The sequence below is a fragment of the Pan paniscus genome, chromosome 9 (assembly GCF_029289425.2).
Source record: "Pan paniscus chromosome 9, NHGRI_mPanPan1-v2.0_pri, whole genome shotgun sequence".
Taxonomy (NCBI): Eukaryota; Metazoa; Chordata; class Mammalia; order Primates; family Hominidae; genus Pan; species Pan paniscus.
This window is the reverse complement of record NC_073258.2, coordinates 79,727,515-79,749,097: the sequence shown is the minus strand read 5'-3', so window position 1 is coordinate 79,749,097 and position 21,583 is coordinate 79,727,515. Positions and strand designations below refer to the sequence as shown.

Below are 21,583 nucleotides of genomic sequence, written 5' to 3'. Positions count from 1 at the left end.
AATTTTGTAGATGAAAAGAAAGGCCCTGAGGAGGAAAGAATTTGATCAGTGTCACTTAACAAGTGGATGGCAGGAGTAGGACTAGAACCCAAGTTTCTTGAGACAGTCCAAGCAAGTTCCTTTACACCATGACTCACAGAGTCGTAAGATTTCAGGCTTGGAAGATGTCATACACTTCATCTTTAATACCCCCTGCAGTATCCCCACTAGTCATTAATTTGCTCTCTCCTTGAATACATCCAGCGACTGAAAATATATGACTTTGTAGATCACCTAGGTCATTCATTTTAGTCATTCAGCTAACAAACATTCATTACCTGCTTTGAGTCAAGGATATTATTTGCCAGAGATCCAGAGATGAATAACACATTTCCTGCCTTCAAGAAGTTTACAATATTTGGGCAGATACATACAAACAGAACGTAACCCAATGTAGTAAGTAGTATTCAGCTCTGACTCTTAGAAAGTAAGTAAGTTGATTCTTCTTTTGAACCAAGTCTGTTTCCCAAGGACTATAGTCCTTATTCACTGGACCCTGGTCAACCTATTAGGGCCACAGAACAAAGTCCTTATTTCACCTGATTACCTTTCAGATATTTTTAAACAGATGTCATAACCCCCTTAGTAAGCTGAATTTTCAATTCCTTCAAGAATTCTTTATTTGAAATGTGGTTTCAAGTTCTTTAATCTTTCTGGTTGTTCTTCAGTGAACACGTTCTAGCTTAACTCATCAGTGTCTTAAATGTGGCTCCCAGATGTGAACTGCTGAACTCCAAATATGGTCTGAGAGTACAATGTGGAATTCAGCTTCGTATCACTGTTTATTCTAGGCATTGTAATAAAAAAATAGAGGCAAAGGAAACAGTATGTTTCTTGGCCACCAAACGCCTCTGGATTCTGATTATTGTGGCATCCCCACTTCTCTGACCTCTTTCCTCTATTTTCCCCTTGTATTCCTGCTTTGTTTGTCAATACAATAAATATTATTGAGTTCTTGGTTTGTGTTTAGCAATCACAAGACTCTTTGGAGAACCAGATATAATGCCTGTGTTGAAGGAGTTCACAGTCTTATTGGTAAAATTTGGTTTGTCCCCAAAGAAATAATTAACAAATAGCCAAGACTGAATATAATAAGGAAACAATCTTTCTCCTAGACCTTTCCTTAGAGCTGGTCTTATTAGTGGTTGGTGGACTTCTGGATATGACTGAAAACAGATCTTCCAATTCAAATGTTGGCACAGAACTGGCTTCAAGCCCAGTCTGTCAGGGGCTTTGTCAAATTTTTGTCATTGCATTGACCTAGACTGTTGCAGACTGAAGGCCTTTGAATTCCATCATCTGCAAAGAAAGCTGGGACATCTATAGGGACCCACACCTCACAGGCCATGGAACAGCTTTCCAGCACCTGGCACCTGCCCAGTGCCAATCTAGAGTGCAATGGGAGAAAACTTCTTTCAGATGTTGGCAGGAGCCTGCCTGTGTTTGTGCTTCTGGGAGACAAGTTTAATTTGCTTTCACAGCGCTTTCCCCCAGGAGAAAATTTACTCAAACACCCTGCCTTCTTCACATTCAGAAGCATTGCTTGTTTGTTTTCCAGTTTTTACCATGGGGAGTTTCCATGTGTCTTGTGTGCGTATGTGTCTGTGGGTTTACCCCCCAGAAACCCACATTTCCTTGTTTGGTTTCATTAGACCAAGTCAGAGTGTTTTTTAATTCATAAGTGGAAGGCATGTATGACCCTTCCTTAAAATCAAAATACCAGCTCTGCCAGGTCCTGGACCAACCTCTTTACATGCACAGCATCACCCTATTTGGTCTTCAAAATAACTCTCTGAGGTGTGTGTTACTGTTGACCCCATTTCACAAATGAGGTAAGTAATGTATAGAGATGGCTTGTCCAAAGGCATCTAGCTAGTAAGGGTTCCAGAGCCCATACTCTGGTCCAGGCCAAATGCTGCAAACTTTGGCTGCATATAGGACAGGTTCACCTACCAGATTTTCCCCTATCAGCTGTGTGACCTTGGGAAGGTGGCTTCATCTCCCATTCTCTATCTAAGACTGTAAAATGGTGACATAAGTACCTATGTCTCATAATTCTTATGAAGATTAAGTTAGAATATATGATTTACTTTTCGCAGTTCCATTTGAGGGAATGAGAGGGTCTCTGTTGGACTCTTCCCTCAACCTTGAGTTGCTGTAGAATTAAATCCCAGCTATGCTATCTAGTTTCCATTTCTTCTTTTTGGTTGCTAATAATAAATCCAGTCCTATTTCAGGAGCAAAGGGGATGAAATAGGTGTAACCTGAAGTATAAATGTCACCAGCTGCAGTCAAAGTGATATATCCAGGTGGCCGTCCTAGGGTTCAAGCTCCTTCTTGCCTGTAGCATTATCATCCATCCTCCTCTGGGGAAGCCAGGAGGAGTCAGAAGTTAGATCTCTGGCAATGGGTATACCTTGGTACTTCAACCAGGTGTTCCCAAAGAGTTCCTGACAACCACTTTTATAATTTAAGGAGACAACAAAAACAGAAGGAGATATTAGTAGTAAATGCAGGCTTCTATTAGCCTGGACATATCACAAGGGAACAAGACATACAGGAGCTTCTGGGAGGGAGGGATAAGTGTGGGGTGAGCAGAAAGGAGAGAATGAGAATGTCGAGTGGGCCTTGACCTCATTCACAAAGCTGGTTCCTTCTGTCTTTGATGCTGGAGTCCAGCATCAAGCTCGCACGTCCACAGAGGTTTGCCCACTCAGAGCAAGGCAAGAGGCAGGTATGCCCATGCCATGGTGAGCTGACACAGGAGAAAAGCTGCCTTTCCTTTACTGATATTACTGCCCCTGTGAGACAGTTAAGGAGGCATTTGGGCTGTCCAGGTAGTCCTCCTAATAAGATTTTCTTCTGTGGTCTCTCCTTGTTTCCTACAAAATGAGGCTTCAGGATTTTAGAAAGGAAAACCAGAAGGATGCAAATGAGGGCAGACTTTCCTCAACCCTGGACTCAGGAGAACTTAGTTATCAGCTGTGATCATCTTTCACCTTGACATAGCAGCACTAATGATTTGTTTCTGAAAACAAATCAGGAGTAGTGAACAGTCAAAACGGGCACCGCAGTGGGTTCCCTGAGGCCTCTGTGGGTTCCTGACTCCCATGTCTCCACTGGGAAGAAGCACTGTTGTCTTTTCTTCCTTCTGCAGTTGCCCCTTTGTATTTCAAGCAACATTTTGTTCAATATCCAGAGAACACTCCCACTCACAACACATGTCCAGAGAATGAGCTAAGGAAACACTTAAACTCTGCATTCCAATACAGATGAAAGGAAAAACAAGTTCCTGAAAATCATGTATTTTTTTTTTACCAGGACCCACTGCTGTGATAGAAAAAGAAGCTGGGGGAAAGGCCCCGTTTTCCAACATGCCATATACCCAATTATGAAAATCAATTATTCATAGGCTGCTGAATTTTTAATTTGGATCCAAGCAGATCTAAAGGCACACCTTCTGCTAAATGAAGGCAGCTGCAGTGTGAACATGAGCAAAGCAGGAGAGACTGTGGGGGAAGAAATTCACCAAACACTAATTGGGAACATCCACAGTACTTACACATTAAAGTTCACACTTTTCCCAAGCCAAAGAATATCATTTCTGCCCTAGAATGTAGCACAGAGATACCTGGTCAGTGGAGACTCATTATTTGTGGGATCCTAACTGAACCTCAAGTTGTTGAAATCCCTCCAAGTGGAAGAAAAATATATACATAAGCATTTTATCAAAAGAAAATATTCTCTATATTTCTCCTTTCCATTTCCTTGTTGCTATCTTAAAATTATTTCCCGTCTCCCAAAACTTCTGCCTTCTCTAACACCAGTAGCCTGGGGCAAGTTTTGTAGCAAACAGGCTTCTATGCTGTCAGGTTTAGCAACCAACACTACACTCAGTCACAGAAAATATGCTTTCGTCCCTTTCTCACTATGAAGGCTTTTCGGCAGATGATAAACAGGTTGTATCTTGCAGACTCCGGAAATCAGAATCTAACAAAGTATATAACACTTATCTGCAGTTGATCCTGTTAAAAATGCAACTTGTATTTATAGTAATTTTATTAGGAGCTATACTTTATACCATTGGTTTTGAGAAGGATTGAACCATAGAAATTTAGATCTGGGAGGGATTTCTGAGCTCATCTAGTGGAATTCTTTCAGGAGTAGAAACAAATATTTATTGAGACCCTCCTCTGGATTGAATACCAGGGCAAATACATAAATGAATAAACTCAATTTCTATCCTCAAGGAGTTCACAGTCAACAATGAAACCTATATGGTATTTTAATAAGAGTGAGGGAAAAAGAGTTCTGGAAGTAACTTAGCCTGTTTAAGATGTCCAGGCCTTTCCAAGGAGGTGGCATTTGAACTGGATTTGAAAGAAGGAATAGAAGTTGCCAAGCAGGAACTTACGGTAGGAGCAAGTGCAATAATGAGAAGACAGGTACCGAAACTTCATGTGACATGGCCAAGGATTCACAACCACTCAGTAGCAGGACAACACCTGGAAGCCAGGCCATCTGCCTTTCTGTTCTATACTCCTTCCTCAGCCCTGCAGGCAGGACTGTCTCCAATTGTACAATTAGCCCAGTAGCTTAAAGTGGAAATTATCTTGCCTTAGACTTTACTCAAAATTTTAATTTTTTAAAAGAGTATTCAAAGTGAAACTTCCTAAATGGTTCTTTCTAAAAACAGTGTTTAGGAATCCACTACTGACTTAAAGGTCTTGGGAACATGGATTCTTCCAAGTAAAGCCAATGGAGAATAGAGATCTTCAGGTCCCCAGCCTAAGCCTTGCTCTGCTGGGACCCAGACCGTTTTGCCCTGAAACGAGGCCACGTGTTGGATTAGACCTTCTTGTTCTTAACTCTGTGTTAATATAAAACACTGCTTGTGTTAGCAGAGACAACACTGAGTGAGTGGAATTGCCCACTCACTAAAGGAGCCACACATTTGGACCATTTTTCCAAACTTTAAAAATAGTTCTTAAGTTGACACTTTAAGACCTTGAAGAAGGACATTTCTTGAAAATGCATCATGCTATAAATGCCGCCGCCTCCACCTATATATCACCAAGCCATTTTTCAAGCCCACGTCCTCTGAGAAGCCTTCCCTCTGCTAATTTTGCCCCATTCCAGCTGCCACAGTACTACCCTTAAGTGCTATGCTGCATTTAAGTTTTGATGCCCTTGTCTAGATGCCTTTTCTCCACCCTTGATCTCTTAATTAATTATAGACTCATAGAATTTTAGAACAGGAAGCAGTTGCAGGGAATCATCTCCACCATTGCCTTCATTTCACATATCAGGAAGGTGAGGCCCAGAGAGGGGAAGGAAGTTGCTTTAGGTCACAGATCATGGTACTAAAAGAGTAGATCCCAAAACTAGGTTTTCTTACCTCCAGGCAGAGCTTTTTCTATGCCTCATGCAACAGTTGACTTATTATTTTGTTCTCCCAGTTAAGCTGCAAATTTCCTATAGGCAAGGCTTGTATCTAATGTAGTAACATTTCATTTAACACAGGCCTAGATCTTGGCTTCATGACTTATAGTTGTGAGCTAAGACAATAGACTGCCTGCTTAACTAACCTTTTCCTTTACTTTCAAATCTGACTCTACTGGTTCCCTCTGAGACCTCGGGCAAGTCACTGCCCTTCCTCTGGGTCTCAGTTTCCTTCTGTATCAGATGAGATCATTGGGCTGGATGTCTCTAGGATCCCTCCAAGCTCTGAAAGTTATAGAATTCTCTATCCTACAAATAGATCCTTTGCTGCCTTCAGGATGGGCTTCTCTGTCCCACTGTTTCATCCAGTGAACCCATAGCTAGAGTCGCCACAAAAATAGAGGCAGGGAAGTGTTCCCATGAGGGGGTGCCCCAAACTATCCCAAGATAGGGCTGGTTGGGATTGCAAAGAAAGAAGCACTAAAAGCCAGGTTGATCTGTCCAAAGCGTTTATTAGGGGAACTTACAGAGTGCTGTAGCAATTCTCGTGCAGACAGCAAGAGAAAGGGATTTTCTACCTAGGTATCTCCATAGCAAGGTGCCCAGGGTATGGAGTTTATATGGAGATTTAAGGAGTTTGGCTCAAGGCCAGGGCTAGTTTCTTTACTGTTTGGGGAAACAACCTAAACTCCTTTTTCAGTACCTGAGAATGTTCAAGGCTTCAGTGTGGACTCCAGCCTGCAGAAGAGTTGCTAATGGCTGTGTCAGTCACAGAGCGGTCAAGGCCTGTATTTCTCAATCAGGACACAAAAAAAGTGGGAAGTTGGGGGATCCTATACTGATAGATCTGCCTTGTTCATTTCCCTGGATTCTGCTGTGGAATAAGTTCCTTCAAGATCCAGATAGCATAGTGTCATGCAGCAAGGCCAGGCGTGGAGCCCGAAGGCTCGGGTTCCAGTCTTTGCAGTCTTGCCTCTTTGATTTAGTATCTGTGGCCTTCCACAGGTCACTTCATTTCTCTCAGCCACCTGTTGGTTTTGTTTTGTTTTGTTGTAAAATAGGAATAACAATATGTACTTGTCAGATTTGGTGACCGTGAAATGAGATAAATTTGTGGAAATACATGGCACAAAGAAGGCATTGGCATATAGTTACTTCTGTGCCTCATTCCACATCCAGCATTATTGAGAAATGAGCTGTTCCAAATAAACACACATTCTAGATAATAGGTTTACCAACAGGAGCTACAAAACAGTGCCTGACTTTTGATTAAAATCTTTCTGAAATTGATTCTATATTTTCTTGACCTGTCACACAGAGCATGTAACAAACGTATTAGGAGGAGTTAGAGAAAGGAACATCTCTGCAAAAGGGGGGCATGACAGAGAGCGTGTCTGGGGATGCAAGTCATGCAGAAGGAATAGGAAACAAAACTTTTTTTTTTTTTTGAGACACAGTCTCACTCTGTTGCCCAGTCTAGAGTGTAATAATGCAATCTCGGCTCACTGCACCTTCCGCCTCCCAGGTTCTAGTGAGTCTCCCACCTCATCCTCCTGAGTAGCTGGGATTACAGGTGTACACCACCATGCCAGGCTAATTTTTGTATTTTTAGTAGAGATGGGGATTCACCATGTTGGCCAGGCTGGTCTCAAACTTCTGACCTCAAGTAATCCACCTGCCTCAGCCTCCCACAGTGCTGGGATTAAGGCCTGAGCCACCACGCCCAGCCAGAAAAGAAAACGTCTTTGTCTCTGGAAAGGACTTGGATTTTTTTCATCTTAGCAAATGGGGAGCCCTTGAAGGGTTTTAAGAAGGAGAGTGATAGGATCAGATTTGTTTCAAAGAAATCACTTAGGCTGATGGGTGGTGAACACATCGAGGTGAGGAGCAAGAGGGAAGGCTGAAAGGCCTGCCTCAGGCTGGTGTAGTGGCTCCAGTGAGAGACGGTGGGGACCTACATGGATATATGAAAAGCCAGAGGTGGGAAAAGACAGATTTGTAAATGCTCAGTAGCTTTATATCAAAACAAAGTATGAAATATCAGCCCATTCTGAGAAAAGCATAAAATACAAAAAGTATAAAGAAGACTATAAGAATCACCCAATAACACACCACCCAAAGAAAACCACTGTTAACAGGTTAAACTGTTCTCTCTCAGTGTTTTTAGCTGAAGAATCTCTAATGTGTTTGTAGATACAAATTTGATTTATAAAAATTTGGTTCAGGCAGACATTTTGCAGAACACTTCTGCTAATGTCACTTGAGCTGTGCTTCCATAAGAGTAAAAATAACATAGAATTTTAACTCCATTCATTCCTTTCAGTGACGGGGCCACAAGAGCTCAAATATGTGGATCTTGGTTAACCTAAAGCTTGATTCCTGGGCTCTCTGTTTGGGTAAGGAAATTTGTTTTCAACTCTCCTTCTCCTTTCTCTCCCCAGAGTCGGTGGATAACTGCCCCAGCAACTGCTATGGCAATGGTGACTGCATCTCTGGGACCTGCCACTGCTTCCTGGGTTTCCTGGGCCCCGACTGTGGCAGAGGTGAGAACTCTGCATTGGAGCTCTGGATTTCTGCTTCCCAGACCCCTCAGGCAGCTCACTTCTACTTCTCAGAGCAAGTGCAGAATCCAGCCCACCTTCTGATGCCCACGAGAAGGGTTTCCAAGGGCCATTCTCCAGAAGCCCTTGGAGGGAGGTGTGCAGGCAGAGCCATAACCTTGTCAGCTGCTGTTATCCACATGTGGATGATTGGGGAGGTCAGGAAGGGAGGGTGAATTCACTGTGGGGTGGCCACAGTGAAGTCAGTGTCTGTTGCTGGGGCAGGTGGAGTGGCAGTGGGGGTTCTTTTAAAAAGTTGATTTCCTCTTATAGCAATGATCGTCCCTGGCCGTGCATCTTTGAAGTTTATCTTCATGCTAGTGTGATGTCTCTCTGGCCTGTAAATGGGGAGCCTGCGGACTGCTCTGTTGCTACTTTCTAACAGCACAGGCAGAATCAGCCAAGACCCCAAGGGGAGGGACTGAGGAGGCCAGGCCACTTTTTTCCACACGGGACCCTAACGGTGCCTGATATTTAGACACTGCCAGTGCCCATGATAAACACCGTGGAGATAGTCTAAAAGGCTGCCCACGATCTATCCCATGCTTTTGGCCATCATTTCTGTCCTGGAATAATTAACAAGGAAAGTGTCAAGGAGATCTGCAGTCCTGATAATTTGGCACTCCCCTGGGAAACTAACTTGGCCCCTTCTTTTGTTTTGTTTTTTTACCTTTTTCCCTTATTCAGTAGCCATTTGCTTCATGCCTTTTTAGGGATTGGTCCTGGGCTAGGCAAGACCCAATCCTGGGAGCGCTGAGTCTGGTCTCAGAGACAGACAAGTAAATAGACAACTGCAAAGCAGTACGATAGTAAGTGAAATACGCTGTAACACAGTTAAATACAGGGAGCTTCTATCAGAGTAGAAGGGAAGAGCAGTCTGAGAGTAGAAGGGATGAATTTCAGGAAAGGATTCCCAAATGAGGGTGACACTACACCCGAGTCCTGAGGCTTGAGAAATTGTTCATAAGTAGAAGGCAGAGATGATTTTCCAGGCTGCGTGAACTACACCCTGCAAGTACTATGCCATGAGAGTCTGTTTATTCTTCCAAATGTGAGACAGACTCAGTTTGAGGCAGCAAAGCTAGCAGCCCCAAGGAAACACAGTGATTACCTGCTGAGTGCTTTAAAAAGGAAAGAAGCCAGGTGGGGACCAGGGGAAGGTGGTGCAGAGAGAGATGAGTCATTCCTTCTAACAAGAATTACCGTCTCGTCCCATATGCACTTAAAGTTAAGAGTCATGTGTAAAAAAGCCTTATTGGATCTTGATAAGACTGGTAAGTACTTTCAGCACAATGCAGTATAATTTATTTTTATATAGTATCCTTCATAGAGAAGATCACAAAATCCTTTACTCTAAGAGGCAGAATGAAAAGATAATACTTTAAAGAGCCAAGTTGGGCTCTGCTCTCTTCTTAAGGGGGCAGTGGTGTATGGGGCTGGAGTGGAGGACTGAAAGGCAAGGGAAGCTGAGATTTGCTGGGTTAAAGAGGACAGTAAGTGGCGCTGCAGATGAGGTGTGGGGAAGTGAAAGTGGGGTGTTATTAGAGGAGAGCGCTGGAGGAGGGATTCAGGGCAGGCAGGAGGCTCAGCCACTGGCTTTTCCAGTGAGACGGAGGAACAGACTGAAGCTTCCTGTCTGAGGTTCCTGGCAGCCACTGTACCCCATCAGCAACATGAAGGGGATGGGGTTAAGTGGATACCTACCCTGCCAGGCCCTGCACTGTGCACTATCACCTACAAATCTAGATGTGTTTAAACTGGAAAGAAATAAAGCAAGAGAAGAAGACAGATGGGCACACATGGGTGTTTGTGGCAGAGCAGTTGAGGCTACTGGTGAAACCAGGCAGGCCAGGAGGAGAAAGAGACAAAGGCAGTTGGGGTGTGCTGGACATTGATTCATGCCAGACTTCCGGTGCTGTCTCCCCAGCCTCCTGCCCCGTGCTCTGTAGCGGAAATGGCCAATACATGAAGGGCAGATGCTTGTGCCACAGTGGCTGGAAAGGCGCTGAGTGCGATGTGCCCACCAACCAGTGTATCGATGTGGCCTGCAGCAACCATGGCACCTGCATCACAGGCACCTGCATCTGCAACCCTGGCTACAAGGGCGAGAGCTGTGAGGAAGGTAAGAGTTGCAGGTGGCAGCTCCGGCACCTTCCTCTGAGATAGAGGCTGGCATATAGTGCCAAGAGGGTGACCAGGGAGCAGGGGAAGCCTCCTGAGCCATTTTGTGACCCCACCTCCCCAAGCTAGGAGCCCACCCACCAGCAACAGTAACTAATCCAAAGGAAGAGGCCAAACACATCGGAGTCCTGGACAGTGAAGGGGAGAAATGTCATGTATTGAGCACTTACCATATACAGGGCTGTGCTAGAAGCCTCGAGTCATGTAATTCAAACCTTATTAGGGAGGAGTAATCATCTCTACTTTATAGTTGGGGAATCTGAGACTCAGAGGGTTGAATAACTTGCCCAAGGACACATGGCTAGTAGACAGCAGAGCTAGGTTTGAGCCCAGTCGTTCTGGCTCCATACCCCAAGTTCTTTTCACTCCCCTCTAGGTTCATCTGCTCATTTTTAATCTCCATTTCTGAAGTGTGATTCTATTATAGGCCTCCAAACTCTGCCCTCTTTTATCACACTCGTGTGTGTGTGCGTGTGTGTGTGTGTGTGTTCATGTGTATGGCTCTGCAGTGCCCATGAGCATGCCTCTCCTTTATAAAATAAATATATGGCTGTATAGATTGAGGCTGGAAAAGTGAACTGTTGATTTAACACTGACATCTATTCTTTGCTAGGAAATCCAACCAAGTGAAATAAATGAGTATTTCTATCTCACAAATGAAGAAACTGAGGCCCAGGGAAGGGCAGTGACTTGCCCACAGTCATAGAACTGACTAATGGCAGAATTGGGATTCAGCCCAGGTCTCACTTCAAATCCAGGACTCTTCCTTCTTGACTGCATGGTGTTTCCAGCTGAGAGGAAGAGCCTTATTCGCAAGCAGTGTAAAATAGCTGTTAAAAGTGCACACTCTGGAATCAGTTATAGGTTTGCATCCTGGCCCTGCCACTAACTAGCCTCAGTTCCCTTGTCTATAAAATGGGAATGCCTTCCTCTGAGGGCCATTGTGAGGATTGAATTAAATGACCCATGTAAAGCACTTAGCTCAGTGTCTGACACATAGTAAACGCTCCATAAATGTGAGCTCTTATGTTATTAGTATTATTCTGGGGACAATTGAAGCACATTTCCTGTTTCGCCCCACTCACTTCATCCAAGGTCTTTTTAAATGGTTGGAATTTGCCGTTTGAAACTGACGGATGATGCTGTGCGCCTGTCATTGCCTCCCATTCTCTGCCATCTAGCACCCTGGCACCTTCCCCAGTGGGTGGAAGAGGCTCCAAGGAGAGCCGATCTTCTAAACCATTTACTGTTTAACAGAGAGCCCCTCCCAGGCATCATTTTGCTCTAAAAATAAAACAGAACATTAACAGGCCCATTTTCAAAGAGTGGGGAACAAGAAGAGCTTAGTGTCTGAAAAGCATCGCCTCTCTGAGACAAGCTGTATATAAACCCCAAGCGTGGCTGGAAGTCCTGATTCAGACCTGTTAACTTTGATGGGGATTACTTTGGGCTGTCTGAGAGGGAAGGAACGCCAACCCCTTTAACAAAGGAACTGGGCCTTTTTATCCAGAGAATGGTGACCTTCATCTGCTGTCCCTTTTTATTCGAGTCACTTGAGGTGAAGACCCTGAGAAGGAAAGAGAAACAAAGAGGAGATTCCTCTTGAAACTGTGAGCTGCCTCCAGTCCCACCCATGTTGTGTGGGCCAGGAAAAGGCAGTCCTTCCCCAGATGAGCTGGCATCGCACAGCACCCCAGAGCTGCAGTGTTATTTATAAGAGAGAAAAAAATGTTTGGAACTTTGATTTACATTATCTATTTGAAAAGAAATGTTCTTACTCCAGCTTTCTTTTCTGAGGAGGGCCATCTGGTACTGATTCCCATTATTATTTCTGTTTCTCTGGTGAAGCGTCACTGCGTTGTCCTTGTGTTTATAATGGGGTTTTCTTGGGGCCTTTGTCCTCCACACTTCTCCTCCCCTCCTCCCTCTGCTCTGTGCTAACGGGTTTCACTGTGTTTATAAAACATCAGCTAACAAGCTCACTTTTTTTCTCCCCCTTCCTTCTTCTGAAGTTTATTGCCCCATATTTTTTAAAGCTTGAACGCAGCCAGTAGGACACTGGGAAGGAGTTTGGGGAGGAGCAGAAAAGAAAAAACCTAGACCTTTCACAGTGAAAAGTGAGACCCTGTGTTTTTGGTCCTGCAGAGTGTCTAATAGCTTGTGTGGTCACTGAAGCATGGCATTTTTGGGGGAAAGACCTGTGTCCGCAGCCGGTCATGCAGGCCTCATCATTTTGTTAATGGGCTATGCTTCTGCCAGAAATTTGGCTTGAATGGCAAGCTCTGCAAGGGGAAAAAAGGTAACTGTTTGGCACATCTCTAAGAGGAAACTAAGTTAGGCTGTCTTCCAGACAAAGGCCAGCCCACCTCCGTGACCGTTGCTCCTACTCCTTCATCACCACTCCCTTCCACCCCAAGCTGGCCGCTTCTCCCCACTTTACACACAGCTCCTTGGGAAATCACCGTTGTTCCTGAAGCTGTCCCAGTGTGATGGAAAGAAGCCAACTTTAATCACCACCCCAGAGGCTCCAGAATGCAAAGGCAGAGGCAGAGTCTACCTACCACCTCTTTGGCAGAGCATCATTGTGGCATAGATACTGGCCCCATAGGATCAGTAGAGCACAGGGACAGTGTCTGCCCAGCCCCAGCAGGAACCTCAGCCAGTTCAGCCTAGATTTCTGGGAGCTGCCTTCCCTCCTGAGATGCAGTCTTCCTTAAAACTTCCCTCCTGCTCCACAATAACTTGACCCAGTTGACCTTCAGAAGCAAAGATTAATTGCCTGGAGGTAGCCTCTCACCAGTTCCTTCTGATCTTTGTTCTCTGCCTGGGCCATCTGCTGGGAGTGTAGGATTCACTTTGCTGGTTCCTAAGTCCTTCCTTAGACTCATTACGTCTAAGGAAGCACACGCCTGTGCCACCCAGAGCCTCTTGCTGAACTTGGCACCCTCCCAGCCTGCTTGCTAATGATGGAGATTTATAGGTTCGACCTCAAGGGTGCCCTGGGATTCTCAGAGACAGTTTCAACCCAAAGTTGAGGTTCAGGCACTTACAGAAAAGGAAATACCTTTATTGGCCTCAGGACAGGAATTGCTGAGTTGTTTCCTGTCAAATTGGAAAGCTCTCTGGGTCTAGGGGATTGTCACAGAAGCCTAATGGGCCAGAATAATCCTTCTGAGGTTCCAAGATCTGAGGCAGGTCATGAGAATTTATCACAATTATTACATTTATTATTTTTAATTATCAGGCATTCCAACAGGTCATGCTCTAACCATTTTTGAATGGTGTCCAGAGACTGCAGGAGAAGAGATTCTTTGCCTTCATTTGACTTCATTAATCCTCCACATTGCTCTATTTCTTTTCTTGTTTTGATTTCTATTTTTAAGACATTTTTTGTGTTTATGTAAGTATATATGCATGCATGTATTTCTGAACCAGTAAGATTGTAAGGGGAAATGGTAAGAGGCCTAACCAGGAAAGGGTGATTCAAATTTAAATTCTTCCATTTGCCATACTACTGTGTAATCTTGGGCAAGTTATTTAACTTCTCTGTGCTTTCTGTTTCCTCAGCTGTCAAATGAACATGATAAAAGTAGCTACCTCATACTTACATTGTTAGGATTAAATGAGATAATGTCCATGAAATGCTTAATAGCAAAATATGGCAGAGAAGAGGGAATAAGTTAATGTTGATTGTTATTGTGGTCATTACTGTGTTATTACCAAATGATCACTCCTGAACCCTGATCGTCTTATTTATCATTTAGGTTATTAGGTTGAACACCTTTAAGACCCTAAATAGCAAAATAACTTTCTTAATAAGCTAGTTCTCAAAATAAATGTTCCCAGAATATTGCCATTTGTAAAGTTTTTGCCCATTTGTGTCTGTGACTCTTACCTACCCAGCCTGGGTTTCCCAGTCTTTTATGTAAAAGTCAAATATACCAGGTTACAAAATATAATTAATAAATACATTTAAAGGATGTCTGAATTAAAATGAGCTCTGACCATAGTTTACCCCAAGCTATGCTACTGAATGTCCTGATAGGATAGGAAGATAACCTCTTTGCAACAGTTTATACGGTCCTTTCAAATCATCATGTCATTTGCTCCTCATAGCAACCTGAGAAGTCAGTAGTCAGTATCTTTACCATACCTGCTTTATAGATGGGAAGCACAGAGCAGTTACATAATTGGACCATGGACCTAGAACCAGTACATTTTGTCCCTTGACCCTTGAGGCCAAATGGAGAGCTTTTTCTTCTGCAGCATAGGGCTCCCTAGTGAGTTCCTATTAGGAGGGGCCTGACCATACTCATCACAGTGTCATCAGCACCCTTTCTCTAACAGCTACATGTTGCCCCTTCTCCCCAGGATACCACCATCCCCTCACAATTATAAAATGAATAGCATCCCTACCTCCCTAAAGAGAAAGATAGACCTAACAACTTTTTGGTAGAGAAAGAACATGAATCGACCTCCTTTACCAATCCTGTCTTCTCTCTGCCACCTGTTGCACTTTCCATATGAACTGGAGCCACTTCAGTTAATTCTCAGTACTCTTCTCCTTTTCCATGCAGTGCTTTGCAGAAGATTAGAGGTCTCTGTTAATGTTGTTGTAGCCCCATAACTAAAGCTTTGATTAGGGAAAGTCAGCCCCTGATAGAAATATTGGCCTCAGGATCAGACACAGCTGTCTTCAGATTCTGGATGTGGAGTAATTGGAACCCTTGTGCACTACTGGTGGGAATGTAAAATGGTGGAACTACTATGGAAGACAGCATGATGGTTCCTCAAAAAATCAAAAATAGAATTTACCATATGATCCAGCAATTTCTTTTCTGGACATATACTCAAATGAATTGAAAGCAGAGTCCCAAAGAGATATTTGTATATCTGTGTTCATAGCAACCTATTCACAATAGCCAAAAGGTGGAAGCTACCTGAATTTCTGTTGAGGTATGAATGGATAAACAAAATGAGGTATGAACATATAATGGAATATTATTCAGCCTTAAAAAGGAAGGAAATTCTGGCCGTGCCACAACATGGATGAACCTTGAAGGCGTTATGACAAGTGAAATAAGCCATCACAAAAAGATAAATACTGGATGATTCCACTTACATTAAGTACCTAGAGTAGTCAAATTCATAGAGATAGAAAACAGAATGGTGGTTGTCGAGGGCTGAGGGAAAGGGGAAATAGGAAATTGTTTAATGGGTGCAGAGTTTCAGTTTTGCAAGACAAAAAGAGTTCTGGAGACAGTGGTGATGGTTGCCCAACAGTATCCATGTCCTTAACACCACTGACTTGTACACTTAACAGTGGCTAAGGTGGTAAATTTTATGTTATGTGTATTTTACCACAATTTTAGAAATCAGGAAAAGAATTCCTCTCTGGCAGAGTTTAGCTGTGTGATCTGGCATAAATTATTTACCTCTCAGAGCCTCAGTTTCCTCATCTGTATCTCACTGGGTTACTGAGAAAACTGAATCTGATAGTGTATATAAAGTGCTTAGCGTGTAAGCACAGAGCAGATAACCCACAATGTTACTCTCTCTTCCCTCTTTCTGGATTGGTCTCCTGAGACCACTTTGACCCTGGGCCCTGGGAGCACTAAAGGGCTGCCTGGCTGTGAGCCACCACTATGCGACTCACCTACCACATGAGGAGAAGCTGTGCAAAGTCAGCACATATTGAAGTGTTTGCCCTCAGGAAAGTGAATTTTTTTGTCTTTGTTTTGTTTGTTTGTCTTTTAGAGACAGAGTCTTGCTCACTGCCCAGGCTGGAGTGCAGTGGCACAATTATAGCTCATTGCAGCCTCGACCTCCTGGACTCAAGCAATCTTCCTGCCTCAGTCTCCCAAGTTGCTGGGACTACAGGCGTGTGCCACCATGCCTAGCTAATTTTTTTTATTTTTTTATTTTTTGTAGAGACAGGATCTCGATGTGTTGCCCAGGCTGGTCTCAAACCCCTGGCCTCAAGCAAGGGGTCTCAAACCCCAACCTCCCAAAGTGCTGGGATTACAGGTGTGAGGCACCACACCTGGCCAGGAAAGTGAAGTTTGAAAGTTCATATCAATCTCAAGAATTTGGGGAAGATGATAAAATCTAATGGAATTTAATTAAAAATAAATTATCATTTAAATTAAGGAATCTACTTTAGTCTCATGCCTACATAAATAAACCTGCATTATGAAGTGATAATAAAAGTTCATTCTATGAAGACTTATTAAACACCTCCTGTGTGCTAGGCAATGTTCTAGGAGGTGGAGATTCAGAAGTGAATGAAACAGAATCTAGTAGACATGAAGTGCTATGCTGATGCTTGAGACACATTTCTTACTTTGCCCCACAAACAAAGTGGTAGGGATTTCTACCTGGGTGGAGTTGGGAAGCCAGGTCTGCCATTTGCCACAGTACTGCTCTCACCTTACTAAGTGACCTATGCATCCTTCTGCCAGAATGTATGAAGCCCCTTGGCCACAAAGCTAAGTAGTTTGCTTAAAGAAGCCTCATCTTTGCTGGTCAGATGCTTACCTATGTTCTCCTTCCTCCATCTCACAGTGGACTGCATGGACCCCACATGTTCAGGCCGGGGTGTCTGCGTGAGAGGCGAATGCCACTGCTCTGTGGGATGGGGAGGCACCAACTGCGAGACCCCCAGGGCCACATGCTTAGACCAGTGTTCAGGCCACGGAACCTTCCTCCAGGACACCGGGCTTTGCAGCTGTGACCCAAGCTGGACTGGACACGACTGTTCTATCGGTAAATGCAGGGGGAGGAAGGGTGGGTGGAGGAGGAGTGGGGGTGGGGAGGAATGAGGGGTGGGGTGTGGAGGGTGGGGAGAAGAAGCATGGGTAGAGGGAGGGGATTTCCACTGTGACATGGTCACCATTCAGTCCTGATCAGGGATGTAACTGTTCCCAATCACGTAGCAATGCATTCCCCGTGCCTCTGAGTGCTGTTCCTCTTTCTCTGAACTCTAGCCTTCAACACCTCTACTCTTAGACAAAGAGAGGATTCAAAAATTACATCCTTACATCATTCCTTCCATAGTAGTGGCCCTGAGATTCAAAACTACCCCTTAACAGTGGAGCTTATAATTACAGATGTGTTTCACCGAACTCTCATCTCATGTTAAGACATTATCCCTGGAGGCAAGGCCATAGGGAAAGTGTTCCTAGGTAAGCTCTGTAGGGGTGGGCCTTATAGGATGAATGTCCCAGCCATCAAACCCTTCGGTTTCACCCATTTCTCAGAATGAAGTCCAAACTCAGTGTAGTGTTTAGGGTTCTTTGGGATCTGGCCCCCACCTGCCCTTCTAGCCAAATGCTCTGTTAGTCACTAAGCTCCATGAGGGTAGCAAACATGTCTTGTTCACCTCTGCAGCCCCAGGACTCAGCATGGCCTGACCCACAGCACCTGCTCAATAAATAGTGATAAATGAATGCATGAACACATGATTGAATGTGTTCTTGATTGTGGCATTTGGTTCATCACAGGGTTTGTACATATAAGGTACAGAGGATAATTATGTTGGCACCCTTCTGTTTGAAAACACTATGATTTACAGGTCCTTTCAAAGTGAAGATTAAATGGGAACATATGTGAGTCACCTAGCACAGTATAGGTGTATAGTGGGTTATGGTCACGTCTCATCTCTCCTTTAATCTGCACAAAAACCCTACAAGAAAGGTGTCAGCTATCCATGTTTTACCAATTTACATAATACTTTAACCAGCAAATACTTACTGAGCCCCTACAGTATACCAGGCACTCTTCTAATCAGAGAGGATGGAGACCAAAGAGTCCCTGCCTTCGTAAAGTGTGCATTCTGGGAAAGGGGAGGGGAACAACAACAACAAAATGGAGATAAGTGAACTGATAAAGAAGCTAAGGCTTGGAAAAATTTTAAGTGATCTTGCCCAGGGACAAAAAGCTAAAAAGTGATAGCATCTCCAGCTATGCTTTTTTACTCAAAATCATTTTCCTCAGCACTCCACGCTGTTTAAACAAAGTGAGGATCAGATTAGCTCATTATGTTGTGTATTAACAGTTCTGGTTGTGACCAAGAAAGATGGCTGAGACCTTTGGCAAAAATGAGATCCATGCAGCATTCATGCCTTTGGGATACTTTGAATTACCTTTCCCTGTTGAATAGAGAATTGATGTTCAATACACAGTCTAAATTGGACTTTTATCCTTGTTTGCAAAGCTCATGTAAAGACATGATTGTAAGCACAGATGTGCAGGGTCTTAGGAATAATTCTTTTTATATAGCTCTGTTTATAGCGATATAATAAATGGTCCTCTTAAAGCTACGCTGGCTTGCATTGTTCATTATGTGGCCACAAAGCTAATTTATGATAGGTATATAACTGCGTCTTGCACTGTTAATCCCTGATGAAACCCCACAGCCTCTGAGGAGGTACGTATAACTTTGGATGAGATTACTAAGTATTCTTTAGTTAGCTCAGCAAATGGAAACAACCAAACTATTAGAAGGGACTTTGAATAGAATTATGAGATCTCCCTTTCCTCAGTCCTGGCTATACCACTCCCCGTAACTGGTGTCAAACACGTATGTGTCCTCATGTGCAAAGGCAAGAGAGAACCATGTGATGAGGAAAGTCCCTGAGTCAGACAGACCTGGGTTCAAATCTTTTTTTGGGGGTTTCAAATCTTGGCCCTGCTACTTACTAATTATAATTTTGGGCAAGTTACTTTACCCTTTGAAGCTATAAAATGGAGATAATGATAGTACCTACCTTCTGGAGTTATAGTGAGAATTATTTAAGAAAATGAAAGGCTGGGCACGGTGGCTCACACCTGTAATCCCAGCACTTTGGGAGGCCGAGGCGGGTAGATCATGACATCAAGGAGTTCAAGACCAGCCTGGCCAAGATGGTGAAACCCCGTCTCCACTAAAACTACAAAAATTAGCCAGGCGCAATGACAAGCATCTGTAATCCCAGCTACTCAGGAGGCTGAGGCGGAGAATCTCTTGAACCCGGATGGCAGAGGTTGCAGTGAGCTGAGATCGTGCCACTGTACTCCAGCCTGGGCAACAGAGTGAGACTCCATCTCAAAAAAAAAAAGAAAGGAAAAAAAGATTTGGCCCATTATATGAGCTCAATACTTGTTAGCTGTTGTTATGATGATGATTAAAACACTCATTAGTAGAGCACTTGATATTAACAAAGACATATGACTATAAGACGTAAGATGAAATCCCTTTCAGAAATATAGATTCTAATTTTTAAATCTCTAGCCTATAAATGACTAGAAGGGTCTCATGATTGCCACAAGGCCAGGAATATAAAAGGCAGCTTTAAAAGTATTGTAATAGTGAAAACAATTGGCGTTTGTTGAGTGTCCCATAGCATACAAAGATGTTTCACATGGCGACACACACCCTGCGCAACAGCAGCCCTGTGAGGTTGGGATGACAGGTACGGTATTGCCCCTGTTCCTGTGATGAGGCTAGAGGAGTGGCCGTGACTTGCATGAGCCATGCTGGTGAGGGAGGAAGCTGGGAGTCAAGGCCTGGCCCCACGCTGGGGCAGCCTGCTTCCCAGCACTCCCCACAGGCCGCGTTCCTCCTCAGCTGTCACTTCGCCTCTGGAAGCTGGTTTGAAGGAGAAGGAGGGCATTTCAACTGTTCTCTCTCCTCAGCCCCTGCTGTGCAGGAACTGCTGGCCTGGGTTCCACCCTGCTTCTGCCACATGGTAACTGTGCGACCTTGGCAAGAAAGCTCACTTTTCTTGACTTCAGTTTCCTTATCTGAAAAATGGAGATAGTAATAGTACCTGCCTCAGCGGGTTATGTAATCAGTAAAGTACATCGTTTTGGTATATACGTAGAACAGTGTCTGTCATACAATAAGCACTTAATGTCTTTCTACCACCTCCCTTCCAAGGGCACTTTCATTGAGTGAAAGCTGTTTTAAAGCTATTGAGTTTTTGCAGTGAAGCTATGCAAGGAATGCCTCGTTGCCTGGATCCACTAGAGTCAAGAAACTATCTTTCTGTTTAGGGAGTTAGCTACAGGGCAGCAGAACAGGCACTGGGCTTTTTGGGGGAAGAGTTGCTCCCCACTCGTTGAATGGCTTCATCATGTGGCTTAACCCTCTAACCCTTAATTTTCCCTTAGGTAAAATTACTTTATGGAATCACTGTGAGGATTAGGTGAGGAAATTTGGGCAAAGTAGTTCTTGTAGTATCTGGCACAGCTCACACCCTAGACAAACGGTAGCTCTAGTCATCTTGCTTATGCTGCTTGCTCCCTGGCATGGCAGAGCTGGCATAGACACTGCCCAGTCCCTCCCATCAGGAGCTGCAGGCCAAAGGACAAATCCCAAGTGATCCTTGCACCATCAGCATTGGTTCTGGGTTCTTGGGTTGGTAGAGATGGGCCCCTGCTGCCTGCTGCCTCCTAGGAGGGAACACTGTCTATTCCCTGAGATGAGTGTCTTGCTGTTTGGCACCAAGAACAGGATTTAATGAAAGCAGCTTAAATCAACATGCCCTGCACTCAACAACCAGCCCTGTATTGAAATGTGAGCTGACAAGTTCCCCAGCACTTTGGTTAGGTTTGTGGAAACAGTGAAGTCAGATTTTATACAAGTGTTTACTCAGTTCCCTGGCTTCCTGGCAACTTGGCTTCCAGTCTCATCTCAGAAATTCCTCTTTCAATCCAGCCTCATGCATGTGGTCTTCCTTCCTGATAAATCACATGACATAACTGTTGCAGCAGATTCTTATGCCCCAGAAGAGCACAGGACATAGGCCCCATTGGGACTTCACTTCCTGAGTCACTTGGGAGGATGATACTGATCATGGTGGTGGTAGTGATGGTGGGGGAGGTGGCTACTGCTGTTGCTGTTAAACAGATAGAAAAGAGTTGGAGCGGGGGAGTGACTGGCCCTAAGTGACTCGGCTTACCAGTGGCAGTTTGAATTAAATCCAGGCCCTTTGTTCCCAAGTCCTCAGCTCTTGCCTCATGCCCCCTTTCTATCCAAAGAGGTGTTCATGTTGCCAGTCTTATCTTTCTTTCTGACAAGCCACAGGATAGAGTAACAAAGAGCCATCCATTTCTTAGTATTTAGCATGTACCAGGCACTGAACTAAGTCCTTTACAACCTTATCTTCACTAAGGTTCATAAGAACCCTGGGAAGGAAGTATTACTAGTATTACCATTTCCAGATGAGGAAACTGAAGCTCAGAAAGATTAAATTACATACTGGCATCCCTTTTCTCCCCCAACCCTCACCCGACTCGTAAGTGGCGGAGTCCAGATTCAAACCAGATCTGGCTCCAAG

The 21,583-nt window shown here is 44.1% G+C and overlaps 1 protein-coding gene across 4 annotated transcripts in view; it reads left to right on the top strand.

Annotated features, from left to right (window-relative positions):
• Nucleotides 1–21,583, top strand: part of TENM4 (teneurin transmembrane protein 4) — a 3,002,963-nt gene that overhangs the window by 2,839,755 nt on the left and 141,625 nt on the right. For all 4 annotated transcript variants that reach the window (XM_063608694.1, XM_063608696.1, XM_063608693.1 and 1 more), the window contains 3 exons: nt 7,923–8,024; nt 10,009–10,203; nt 16,827–17,027. In XM_063608694.1, the coding sequence (XP_063464764.1) occupies nt 7,923–8,024; nt 10,009–10,203; nt 16,827–17,027 (498 nt within the window). The remainder of the gene's footprint in view (nt 1–7,922; nt 8,025–10,008; nt 10,204–16,826; nt 17,028–21,583) is intronic.